Genomic DNA, 13,024 nt, shown 5'->3' on the forward strand with positions numbered 1-13,024 from the left:
TCTCAGCAGGTTAGAGATGCTAAGAGATGTGCGTCCTAGGAGAAGCCGGCTCTTCAGGCATGTTCATCTCTATGCCCAGTGTGTAGGACGAGAGCCTCAATGCCTGGGGGGTAGAGCTGAGTCCCAGTTTCTTCAGAGCTTCCTGGAGAGTATAAAAAAACAGGAGCAAGTCTTTCTGAAGTGCAGCATTTGGCTGGGCATTTTGGAGAGCCCAAATAAGGACTGCCTAATAGTGAAGGTGGACCCCTGAACTTGAGGACCCCAGAATCTCTGGCTCAGGTGTGTCATCCAGGGCTGAGAAACTTAGCAGCAGTTGGAGACAACAGCTGTCCATTTGGAAAGGGGAAAGCTTGAGCCTTTGAAAGCATCATCCCTTTCTACCTCCCCAACCTTTTGTAATGAATGTGTGGGAAATGAGAACCCTCTCAATCCTCCCAGCCCCTTATCAGGACTTCAAGAAAGATCCAGTCCTCAGCCAACCTTCAGTGTTTTAGTTTTTATCACACAAAGGTTTAAATTAAAGGAATTAGAATTTTCTAATTTTAGCCAACTCACTGGCAAATTTTAGAAACCTGACCCTCTATCACAAAATACTACCTCCCAGGACCATTTCAAGCAAAAGACCTCACCCAAATAACCCCCCGTTATTGCAGAGAGCCCCCAAGCTGAAAAAGGAGCTCCTAGAAGGAACTTCCCTTCCAAGGCTACTTTGCTGGAGTCTCATCCTTCCGAGGAGGGTCAGCCTGGAGCATGCAGCAGGACGGTGAGGAGCCTGGGGGAAGTGGGAAGACACGGAGGACGACAGAGACAGGGGAAGACCTCAGGGCTTTGCTTCCATCAACTGTTTCATCTGCCATTGGCCAATGTTCTGGAGAAGTTTTTTCCAGCCCCTCACTTCCTGCCCTGTCCTGCTTCCCTTAGATCAGGAGAGTCAGAGGTTATGGGCAAGGAACAAAGACTCACCCATGAGCCAGCTCTCAAAGAAAGTGGCTTGCGTTGACAGCCTGGGGGCAGCAAGGATGCAGTCTCCCAGGAGAGGATGCACTCAGCGTTGGGAAGCCAGGCTGGAGGGGCCTGAGTGACCCTCTCCGAATGTGGGCAGGGCAGTGGGAGGTGGTGTGTGGATACCTCTCTCTCACGCCCAGGGATCAGCAGCATGAACCAGCTTGGGGGGCTCTTTGTGAATGGCCGGCCCCTGCCTCTGGATACCCGGCAGCAGATTGTGCGGCTAGCAGTCCGTGGAATGCGGCCCTGTGACATCTCACGGAGCCTTAAGGTAATGGGCCAGCATCTTTACCCAGTGATGGGGACAGGAAGCAGGGAGAAAGGGCTCCTTTGAAGGCAAGAGCCTGGGGCTGTTGCAGGCTCTGAGGGCTTTTGGGACTTGGGTCACTTCCTGGCAGATCCTCTTGGAGGTTGAAAAGGGGAACTTCAGACCCTCAAAGGTGAGGCTGGACTCCCAACTCCATGGCCTGGTCCAGTAAGTCTTGGCTTTGTCTTGTAGCCTCCTCCTGTCCCAGGGACACTCTCCCTCCTTCTGCCCATTGTGCCTCACCTGTCCCTGCTTCTCACCTGACTCAGGTATCTAACGGCTGTGTGAGCAAGATCCTAGGGCGTTATTACCGCACGGGTGTCTTGGAGCCCAAGGGCATTGGGGGAAGCAAGCCACGGCTGGCTACACCCCCTGTGGTGGCTCGAATTGCCCAGCTGAAGGGTGAGTGTCCAGCTCTCTTTGCCTGGGAAATCCAACGCCAGCTTTGTGCTGAAGGGCTTTGCACCCAGGACAAGACTCCCAGCGTAAGTACCCTTCCCTTCCAACAATGGGGCTGGAAAACAGGCTTTCTGGGGAGACAAATAGCCTTTCTTATTTGGCAATGAGGGCATCCCAGGCTGGTGACAGGGCTCCTGGGCTCTTCTGACCCATACGTTTTTCTTTTGAAAAGTGGTGGTAATAAGATAATTGGGAAGGAGAAAGCATAGAGAGAGAGATGAGGCTGCCCTTAGGAACAATGTGTGGGTGGAGACAGACAGGAAAAAGGATATTAAGGGGAATGTCCTCAGGGTATAGCCCTGGGTCTGAGCACCATCTCTCCACTCAACACCCCGACACTCCTAGGTCTCCTCCATCAACCGAGTCCTGCGGGCGCTACAGGAGGACCAGGGACTACCGTGGACACAGCTCAGGTCACCAGGTGAGTCTTGGAGTTGTCCCCAGGGCTAATCAGAGCCGAATCTCCAACATTTTATGGTTCTCAAAGCCTTTTCTCGTTCTTTCTTGGATCATCTTCACAACAACCCAATAAGGAGGACCAGGCAGTGAGTCTTATTCTCTCCCAGCAGAAGAAAATTGACATCCAGAAAAGTGAAGTGACTTACCCAAGGTCACCAGCTAGTTGATGGCAGGCCCTGGAACAGAACCCAGGTCCCCCAGCCCCTGGATTCACAGGATCTATTGAAGAAGAGGAAGGACTGAGTCTCATACCCTCCCTCTGCTCTGTGCATAGCTTCTTAGAGCATCATTCATGTTCTTTGGGACCACACACACCTGGCCCAAGCCTGCTACTGGTCCCTCCAAAGCCCCGCACATTAAGCATACACCCCACCACGGTATTGAGAACCCTTTCCACCAAGTGACCCTGCAGTGACCTCTAAGTAACTGTGAATGCCCCGCCAACTTGGCTCTGCTCTTCTACCCATGGTGAGACACCCAGCTGCAGCCCCAGGGACTTAGGGACCCCATCTGACCAGAGGAATCAGCATCGCAAACCACCACAGACTGTTGTCTTCCTTTTCAGCTGTTTTGGCTCCAGCTCTCCTCACTCCCCACAGTGGCTCTGAGACTCCCCGGGGTCCCCACCCAGGGACCGGCCACCGGAATCGGACTATCTTCTCCCCAAGCCAAGCAGAGGCACTGGAGAAAGGTGCTGGGCTGGGGCAGATGGAGGGTCAGAGAGTCCTCGGTGTGACACAGGGACAGTGGCCCTGAGGTCTGTGGGCAAAGGCTGAGAGGTGCAGGCTGTGAGTGGCCCTGCCTTGAGGAGGAAGGTAGTTTGGGATTGTAGCAGGTGGGGAGTGTTGCCTGAGGGGAGACCCATGTCTTGCTCCTCTCCCGGTGCCCTTACTTTGTGACCCTCAATCTCCACAGAGTTCCAGCGTGGGCAGTATCCTGATTCAGTGGCCCGTGGAAAGCTGGCTGCTGCCACCTCTCTGCCTGAGGACACTGTGAGGGTGAGTGAGCTCTGCAACACTGTGCACAAACCACAAGGAAGAAGAGTCTGTGCTGGCCAGGGCTTTGGGTTCCAATGAGGTGGAGAGGGGAGGTGAGAAGGTGGAAACAAACTTGTTTGGAGCAACAATCAGAGACGAGACCCTCCTTGTTCACCTTCTGCTGATTGCTCTCCTCTCTTCCCCAACCCAAACCTTTGAGTTGAGGAAGGGGCCAGAGAGCAAAAGCTAGAGCATGGAGGGAGGATGTCAGGCCCAAGGAAGGGCCAACATTCTGAGTTCGGGCTAGGAATATGTGGTGAGATCAGCAGGTGACAGGCAGCGTAAAGTACATCCAGCTGCATTGTCCCTGTCCTCGCTCAGGTCTGGTTTTCCAACAGAAGAGCCAAATGGCGCCGGCAAGAGAAGCTCAAGTGGGAAATGCAGCTGCCAGGTGATTTCTCTACACCATCATCCATCTGCCTGCTCATTCATCTATCCATCCATCCATCCATCCAGCCAGCCAGCCATCCCCCATTCATCCATCCATTTATCCATCCACCCATGTATCCATCCATCCATCCGTCTATCCACACATCCATTCATCCATGCATCATCCACCCAGCCATCCACCCAGGTACCCATTTATCCACTCATCTATCCATGCATCCATCCCTCCATCCATCCATCCATTTATCCATCCACCCATCTATCCATCCATCCAACCAGCCAGCCAGTCACCCACCCACCTGCTCACCCACCTATCTACCTATCCATTTATCCATCCATCAATCCACCCATTCATCCATGCATCTCCCCATGCATCCATCCATGCATCTGCTCATGCATTCATCCATTCATCCACTCATGCATCCATCCACCCACTCATGCATCCATGCATCCATCAATTCATCTTTCCATTAATCTATGTATCCATCCACCCATCCATCCAACATTTACTCAGCATCTCCCAAGTGCCAGACCATGTGCCAGATGCTGGGCACACACAGTCCCCGTTCTTAAGGCTGCACTGTCCCCAGTACCATCACTGGAATTTAATCATTCTTCTCCAGTTTCCCAAGGACCTGTCTTGGGGAAGAGGACAGTTTTGGGTTAAAATATCCATCTCCTCCCACCCCTTCTAGAAGTGGTTGTTTCCTGGCATCCAACCTTCCTGCCTGTCACCACACTCCTCCCGTACCCGGCCCCAATTCCTCCTTCTGAGTGGATTCACTCTTATTTTATAGGTGCTTCCCAGGGGCTGACTGTACCAAGAGTTGCCCCAGGAATCATCTCTGCACAGGTACTCGGGAGGAGAGGGGAGTCTGTGCCGTGGGAAGACTGAAGGGCTCACGGGCTCTCCCATTTCTGGCCTGAGTCAGGATCTCTGGCTCTCTAGGGCCCCACAGAGTCTATGTTGAGAAAGTACTATCCCCAAAGTCTACTATGTGAACGGTGCCTTCTGCTGTTGTGCAGGATACAACCTGGGTGGCAGGCAGCTCTGGGGTCCCGGCGTTCTCTACTGGAGGCATCACTGGAAGCTGAGGTTCTTCTCTTGCTTTCTTTTAGCAGTCCCCTGGCAGTGTGCCCACAGCAGTCCTGCCTGCCCTAGAACCGCTGGGTCCTTCCTGCTATCAGCTGTGCTGGGCAACAGCACCAGACAGGTGTCTGAGTGACACCCCACCTAAAGCCTGTCTCAAGCCCTGCTGGGGTAAGAATTCAGGCCAGGCCTCAGTCCTGCAGGATATGGGGGAGGGCTGACTGATCCAACCTCCAGGAGAGCATGGATCTCCACTGGGGGTCATCAAAGGAACTTCAATACAGCTTTTCTTATTCTATGCATGGTACACAAAGTTAGGGAGACTAGTAACCCTTGAGTCTATGGTATCACTGACAGCCATAGCAGGTAAGGGTGTGAGATTGGGATTCAAGTGTGTATATGCAGGATGGGAAACTGATGTCTCAGTCTCTCTCCCACAGCGACTTTGAGAGGTGGGATGGGAACAATAACCCCAAGCTCTCTCTATTTGTCCCCACAGGCCACTTGCCCCCACAGCCGAATTCCCTGGACTCAGGACTGCTTTGCCTTCCTTGCCCTTCCTCCCACTGTCCCCTGGCCAGTCTTAGTGGCTGTGAGGCCCTGCTCTGGCCTGGCTGCCCACTACTGTATGGCTTGGAATGAGGCAGGAATGGGAAGGAGATGGCATAGGGAGGATCTAATACCATCCTGCCCATTGTCCTTACCATCTTGCCCATATAGACTGTGGCTCCTTCCTCTTTCCTGTGATTGCTCCCTCCTGTGTGGACCTTGCCTGGCCCTGCCTCGATGCCTCTCTGGCATATTACCTGATTGGAGGGGCTGGTGAAGCAACACCCACCCACTTCTCACACTGGCCTTAAGAGGCCTCCACTCAGCAGTAATAAAAGCAGTTTTTATTAGCAGTAGTTCTGTTGTCCATCATGTTTTCCCTGTGAGCACCCCTATGCCCACTCTAATATTTAACAATTATAGACAGTTTGCCCTATCATTTATTTACATCTACGTATCTTATCCTCCAATCTATGCATGTATGTATGTATGTGTGTAGGCTATATATGTATCTAAACAATGTATTTGTCAATGCATCAATTTATCTACTCTATTATGTATGTATCTATATGTGTATTATGTATGTATCTATCTTGGTGTTTGGGGGCTCGTATGTCTACGTGTATGCACAAGTGTGTGTGTGCACACACACACACACACTGATATTATATCATGGCATTTTATTCCTAAATCTTCCAGCATGCATCCCCAAAAAACAAGAAACTTGTCTTACATAATCACAATATTATATCCGCATCTAAGAAAATTTACTGTAACTCCTTAATCTAAGAAAATAGACATTCATTCCCTAATTGCATATGTATTTTTGTCATAGCAGCAAGCAGAGTGAAATGCCATTTTTCATATTTTGCTTTCCATTTATATGTGCTTCATTTATACATGCTCCAGGGGCATGTTTGCTTCGTTCTTTGGGCAGTGAGTTCTAAATCTTCTCAATTCTGTCCCTTCAAATAAAGGTCTAGGCCCTTCCTGAGAAGTCTCAGGATGTGGAGAAACGGAGGAATATGGGGGAAAGGAGGTGAAGAATGGGATATTCGAAAGGAGGATAGGCTTATCCTTCCAAGTTCTTTCCCTTTTGAAAAGCAGGGAATGGATAATGATGGTGCAATGCTGGTGGAGGTGGGGGGGTGTTGTTTACTTCTATCTGGGATAGGTACTGATCCAGAAGATGTCATTCAAGAGGCCTCTTCATTATCAAATACCGTGCTGTGCTGAGCTGTGCTGTTCTGAGCTGTGCTGTTAAATAAGTAGCCACCAACCACATGTGGCTATTTAAATGTAATTCACATTAAAAAGAAGAAGAAGAAGAAGAAGAAGAAGAAGAAGAAGAAGAAGAAGAAGAAGAAGAAGAAGAAGAAGAAGAAGAAGAAGAAGAAGAAGAGGAAAAACAATGCAGTTCTTCACTCACACTAGCCACTTTCCAAATGCCCAATAGTTACATGTGGCTTGTAAAGACTATAGAGCATTTCAGTCATTGCAGAAAGTTCTATGGGACTGCACAGCTCTAGAATGAAATTTTGAGGGTAATAGAGCACATCCTGCCCCTGTCTTGCCTTCTCTACTTTCCAGCTGGAGGTCCTGCTAGGCAGAACAGAAAGAGATGAGGTTGACAATCTGCACAGTGCAGTCTGAGAACAAGCATTCATTCACTTCAACGACAGGACCGACATCGGTCACTGAAGGAGCTGTCTCAACTGAGGCCTCATGGTTGTGATGGTGGTGGCAGCCCATCTTGAGTCACTGCTGTGAAGATGCTGGCTTCAGAGGGGGAAGCACGGCTGGGGTTGTGCACTCTGCAGGGACAGCGGGAACCCGGAACAGGCAGGAGCCATGCCCCCAACAAAGTTGGCAGGGTGGGAGCCCAGTGCTCCTGGACACAGCTGCAGCTGCCTAGCCATAGATCCAAACCCAGGCATCCCTGCATTCTCAGGGGCCCAGGAAGCCCCTGCCCCACAGGCTCAGAAGTGCCTGTTCCTACTCCCTGTCTTCTCCTTGCCCCCAGAGCCCACTCGGGTGTGGAGTAAAGTTGTGGCTGCACCTGGGTGCTGTCACGACCTGGCTGGGTGTGTGCATGCTCTGGGTGGTACAGAGACACACCAGCCCCCCTACCACCTTGGCCCCCTCCAGACTTTGGGTGCCAACAAGTGCAGGAGAAAGGCCAGAGGGAGGGGACCGAGGGCATCTTGGTGTGGGCCTGCAGGCACCCCTTAGGACAAACAGCCTGGGTGCCATGGATAGCATGTTGATAGTGGGAGGCAGGCAGTTTCCTAGATGGAAAGGGGCAAGTCCCCAGCGAAACCCCACTTTTAAGCCAGGAATGGCCTGAAGCCTGGGGGCCAGGCTGCCAGTTCTGGGTGAAGTAGGAGGCCCAGAGTGAGGACTTCACTGATGACCCTTTGGCCAATCGGATGGTGCTTTTTCCAGACCTACCCATGGCCACCTATGGACCAGTCAGCACACACTCCTCTCTTCTGAGCCCATAAAAACCCCAAGACTCAGCCAGAGTCACACAGACATCGGGACTACCAGCTATGGGAAGGAGCTACCCATTTCAGGTGTCCTCAACTATTTGGAATGACCTGCCAGCAGAAAGGAGCTACCTACTTCCTGTTCTGGAAAGGAGCTGTTCTGTTGCTCAGTGAAGCTCCTCTCTACCTTGCTTACCCTCCAGTTGTCCACATACCTCATTCTTCCTGGACATGGGACAAAAACTCCAGATCCACCAAATGGTGGGACTGAAAGAGCTGTAACACAAACAGAACTGAAACACTCACACACACACTCTCACCATGTTGTGGGTGATGAGAAAGAGAGAAGAGCTGTGGCCCTTCAGGGACCCCAGACCTAGGGGCTCCCCAGGCCAGGGCTGTGATACCCTCTTTGGGGCCCTGCAGTTCCTGGCATCTCCAAGCTTCCAGGCACCACTGCATTCTCCAGCACCTGCAGTGGATGCTGCTTGTGGTCCTGCTGAAGCCTTGCACAGAGCCGGCATCTGTACCAGCACCTGGAGCTGCCTGCCCACAACAGCCAGGATGTCTGACTGTGCACAGTGGCTATACCCCCCACTTGTTCACATAACCCTCACTGCTCCACTCCTGGCTCACTCTGGGCAGGTGTGGGATCCAGGACAGTAGTACAAGCTGAGTGCAGCCTGCCACGCCGAGTTTGTGGAATGAGCCCAGCAGCCTGAGCAAAACTCAGGCAAAGGCACCACCAGCCACAGAGGTTTCCAGCCAGAAAAGCAACACCTGAAGTATCCTGTGACAGTTGGCCATGTGGGGAACAGGGCATAAGATTGTGTGTGTGTGTGTGTGTGTGTGTGTGTGCCCATGCATCTGAGTGTGTACAGTATTCCCCCCTTTATCCATGGTTTTGCTTTTTGGGTTTCAGTTACTTGTGATTAACTGCAGTCTGAAGATATTAAATAGAAAATTCCAGAAATAAGCAACCCATTGATTTTAAGTTGCATGTCATTCTGAGTAGCTTGAGAAGTCTTGTATCTCCATGTTGTCTGTGCTACCTGCTCACTAGTCAGTGGCAGTCTTGATTATCAGATAATTGTCTTGGCATTGCAGTGCTTGTGTTCATGTAACCCTTATTTTACTTAATAATGGCCCCAAAGTGCAAGAGTAGTGATAGTGGCATTTGTGATAATCATTCTATTTTATTATTAGTTATTGTTTACTTCTTACTGTGCCTAATTTACAAATTAAACTTTAGGTGTGTATGTATAGGAAGAAAGAGTGTATGTATGATATGGTACTACCTGTGGTTTCAGGTATATGCTGGAAGTCTTAGAACACATCCCCTGCAGGTAGCTGGGGGGATTAGAATGCTGAGGGAGAGATTCGGCATTAAATGACCTCCAAGGTCCTATCGCTCTGAAGAGTGTATCCCACTGCACATATGTGGATATGAAATTTCAAGGTTAATAGAGCACTATCTTTTTTTTTTTTTTTTTTTTTTTTGAAACAGGTTATTTCTCTGTTGCCCAGGCTGGAGTGCAGTGGTACAACCTCAGTTCACTGCAGCCTCAACCTCCGGGCTCAAGCAATGCTTCTGTCTCAGCCTCCCAAGTAGCTGGGAGTATAGGAGCACACCACCATGCCCGGCTAATTGTTTTGTTTTTCGTAGAGACAAAGTCTCCCTGTGTTGCCCAGGCTGGTCTTTAACTCCTGGGCTCTAGTGATCCTCCTGCCTTGGCCTCCCAAGGATTAAAGGCGTGAGCCGCTGCATCCAGCAAGTGGCCTATTCTTAATGCTTTCTAGGAAAGGAAATGCCCTGAACTCCAGTGTTCTACTTTTCACTTACCTCACCTATTACTGGACTGAAATTTAAAAAAAATTCTTTTATATCTCTTGAGGGGTGATATAATTACAAAAGATAAAATCATTTTCCTCTATCCAAACTGAATCTCTCTCATGTTCCAGTTTCAGCCTTCTGTTGTCAACAGATTTAAAAATCAGACATTCATTATGGTATGGGGCAAATTTTCCAAAGTGGGGAATAGGCAGCACTGTTGGTATTTAAGAACACTTCAGGAGGCGTGTGTATGTTGATTCAAATAATATTGAGTCAGAAGTGAGAAAATTATTCCCTTTTCAACCCCCTTTCAATTCTGATTGTATCAAGGAGAAAGTTTCACTTTGGTCCTAGTCTTTGGTGTCACTTTAACAGTTGTTGGCCGGGCGTGGTGGCTCATACCTGTAATCCCAACACTTTGGGAGGCGAGGTGGGCTGATCACTTGAGGTCAGGAATTTGAGACCAGCCTGGCCAACATGGTGAAACCCCATCTCTACTAAAAATACAAAAATTAGCTGGGCATGGTGGCAGGAGCCTGTGGTCCCAGCTACGTGGGAGGCTGAGGCAGAAGAATTGCTTGAACCTGGGAGGCGAAGGTTGTAGTGAGCCCAGATCGTGCCACAGCACTCCAGCCTGGGTGGAGTCAAAAAAAATAAAAATAAAAAAGTTCTTCATCTCTTTTATTAGTAAAGGGTAAAGGGAAAAGGAACCTCAGGCTCTGAGCCTTGGGCAGGGAAGAAAAGTTTAACTAGGATTTGGTATCATCACTTTATTTTCATTACACAAGTGCACCTCATTTTAGTGCACTTTGACTTTGCTTTAGTGCATTTCACAGATACTGCTTTTTTATTTTTATATTTTGTTAAACAAATTGAAGGTTTGAGGCAAGTCTGTTGGTACCACTTTCCTAAGAGCATGTGCTCACTTTGTGTCTCCATGTCACATTTTGGTAATTTGGTAATTCTTGCAGTATTTCAAACTTTTTCATTGTTATCTGTTATGGTAATCTGTGATTAATGATCTTCGATGTTACTATTGTAATTGTTTTGGGGCGCCACAACTCACATCCATATAAAATGGTGAACTTGGCTGGGCTTGGTGGTTCACGCCTGTAACCTAGTACTTTGGGAGGCTGAGGCAGGTGGATCACCTGAGGTCAGGAGTTTGAGACCAACCTGGCCAACATGGTGAAACCCCATCTCTACCAAAAAGACAAAAATTAGCTGGGTGTGTCGGCACGTGCCTATAATCCCAGCTACTTGGGAGGCTGAGGCAGGAGAATCCCTTGAACCCAGGAGGTGGAGGTTGCAGTGAGCTGAGATTGCACCACTATACTCCAGTCTGGGTGACAGAGCGAGACTTTGCCTAAAATAATAAAATAAAATAAAATAAAATGGTGAGCTTAACTGATAAATGTGATGTGTGTTCTGACTGCTCCAGGGACTGGTCCTTCCCACTTCTCCCTCCCTCTCCTCGGGCCTTCCTAATCCCTAAGGCAACAATATTGAAATTAGGCCAATGAATAACCCCACAATTCCCTCTTAGTGTTCAAGAAAGGACAGCCACACATCTCTCCCTTTAAAGCAAAATCTACAAATGATGAAGCTTAGTGAGGAAGACCTGCTGAGAGCTAAGATAGGTGGAAAGCGAGGCCTCCTTTGCCAAACAGTTATTAGCAAATTGTGAATGCAAAAGAAAAGTTCTTGAAGGAAATTAAAAGGGCTACTCCAGTGAACACACAAATGATAAGAAAGTGAAATAGCGTTATTGCTGACAGGAGAAAGTTTTAGTGGCCTGGATAGATCAAACCAACCACAACACTCTCTTAAGCCAAAGCCTAATCCAGAGCAAGGCCCTAAACTCTCTTCAATTCTATGAAGCTGAGAGAAGTGAGGAAGCTGCAGAAGAAAAGTTTGAAGCTAACGGAGGTTGGCTCATGAGGCTTAAGGGAAGAAGCCATCTCCATAACATAAAAGTGCAAAGTGAAGCAGCCAATGTTGATATATTATAGAAGCTGCAGCAAGAGCCAGAAGATCCAGCTAAGATCACTGATGAAGGTGGCCATACGAAACAACAGATTTCAATATAGATAAAACAGGCTTCTATTAGAGGATGCCATCTGAACTTTTACAACTACACAGAAGTCAATGCTTGTTTCAAAGTTTCAACAGACAGCTGTTGACTCTCTTGTGAGGGGCCACTGCAGCTGGTGACTTTAAGTGGAAGCCAGGGCTCATTTATCATTCTGAACATCCTAGGGCCCTGCAGAATAATGCTAAATCTACTCTGCCTGTGCTCTGTAAATGGAACAGCAAAGCTTGGCTGACAGCACATCTGTTCACAGTGTGGTTTACGGAATATTTTAAGCCAGCTATTGAGATCTACTGCTCAGAAAAAAATATTTATTTTAAAATATTACTGCTCATTGACAATGCCTTAATTGAGAGGTCACCCAAGAGCTCTGATGGCAATATATAAGGAGACCGATGTTGTTTTCATGCCTGCTGTCCTAACATCCATCCTGCAGCCTGCAGATCAAGGAGTAATTTTGACTTTCAAGTCTTATTATTTAAGAAATACATTTTATACAGTTATACCTGCCTTATATTAGTGATTCCTCTGATGGATCCAAGCAAAGTAAATTGAAAACCTTCTGAAATGGATTCATCACTCTAGATGCCCATTAAGAACATTCATGATTCATGGGAGAAGGTCAAAATGTTAATAGTAACAGGATTTTGGAAGAAGTTTATTCCAACCCTTACGGATGACTTTGAAGAATTCAGCACTTCATTGGAGGAAATCACTGGAGATGTGGTGAAACAGCAAGAGAACTAGAATTAGAAGTGGAGCCTGAAGATGAGACTGAATTGCTATAATCTTGTGATAAAACTTGAACTGGTAAGGAGTTGTTTCTTATGGATGAACAAAGAAAGTGTTTTTTTGCTTTTTGTTTTTTGTTTTTTGAGGCAGAGTCTTGCTCTGTCATCCAGGCTGGAGTGCAGTGGTGCTATCCCGGCTCACTGCAAGCTCCGTCTCCTGGGTTCACACTATTCTCCTGCCTCAGCCTCCTGGGTAGCTGGGACTACAGGCGCCCGCCACTATGCCTGGCTAATTTTTTGTATTTTTAGTAGACACAGGGTTTCACCGTGTTCGCCAGGATGGTCTGGATCTCCTGACCTCGTGATCCACCCACCTCGGACTCCCAAAGTGTGAGGATTACAGGTGTGAGCCACCACGCCTGGCCAGAAAGTGGTTTCTTGAGATGGAATCTACTCCTGGTGAAGATGCTGTGAACATTGCTGAAACGACAATGGAAGATTTAGAACATTACATAAACTTAATTGATAAAACAGCAACAAGGTTTGAGAGGATTTATTCCGATTTTTAAAGAAGTTCTGCTGTGG

At 48.4% G+C, this 13,024-nt stretch overlaps 1 protein-coding gene across 2 annotated transcripts; it reads left to right on the plus strand.

Moving 5' to 3' along the window:
* The first annotated feature begins 750 nt into the window (after window positions 1-750).
* On the plus strand, window positions 751-5,639 carry PAX4 (paired box 4). 2 transcript variants are annotated; one of them, XM_050782574.1, is made up of 10 exons: window positions 751-763; window positions 1,146-1,276; window positions 1,582-1,797; window positions 2,117-2,192; window positions 2,796-2,921; window positions 3,146-3,228; window positions 3,589-3,658; window positions 4,452-4,507; window positions 4,774-4,915; window positions 5,465-5,639. In XM_050782574.1, exons 1-10 carry the CDS (start codon window positions 751-753, stop codon window positions 5,602-5,604), a joined length of 1,053 nt encoding a protein of 350 aa, XP_050638531.1. In that variant the 3' UTR covers window positions 5,605-5,639. The 2 variants fall into 2 exon arrangements, with proteins under 2 accessions (XP_050638531.1, XP_050638532.1); XM_050782575.1 differs by lacking the exons at window positions 751-763; window positions 5,465-5,639 and adding an exon at window positions 5,244-5,413 and having other exon boundaries at window positions 1,130-1,276.
* Window positions 5,640-13,024: the final 7,385 nt, after the last annotated feature.

This window comes from Macaca thibetana, chromosome 3 (genome assembly GCF_024542745.1).
Source record: "Macaca thibetana thibetana isolate TM-01 chromosome 3, ASM2454274v1, whole genome shotgun sequence".
NCBI classification, from domain to species: Eukaryota; Metazoa; Chordata; class Mammalia; order Primates; family Cercopithecidae; genus Macaca; species Macaca thibetana.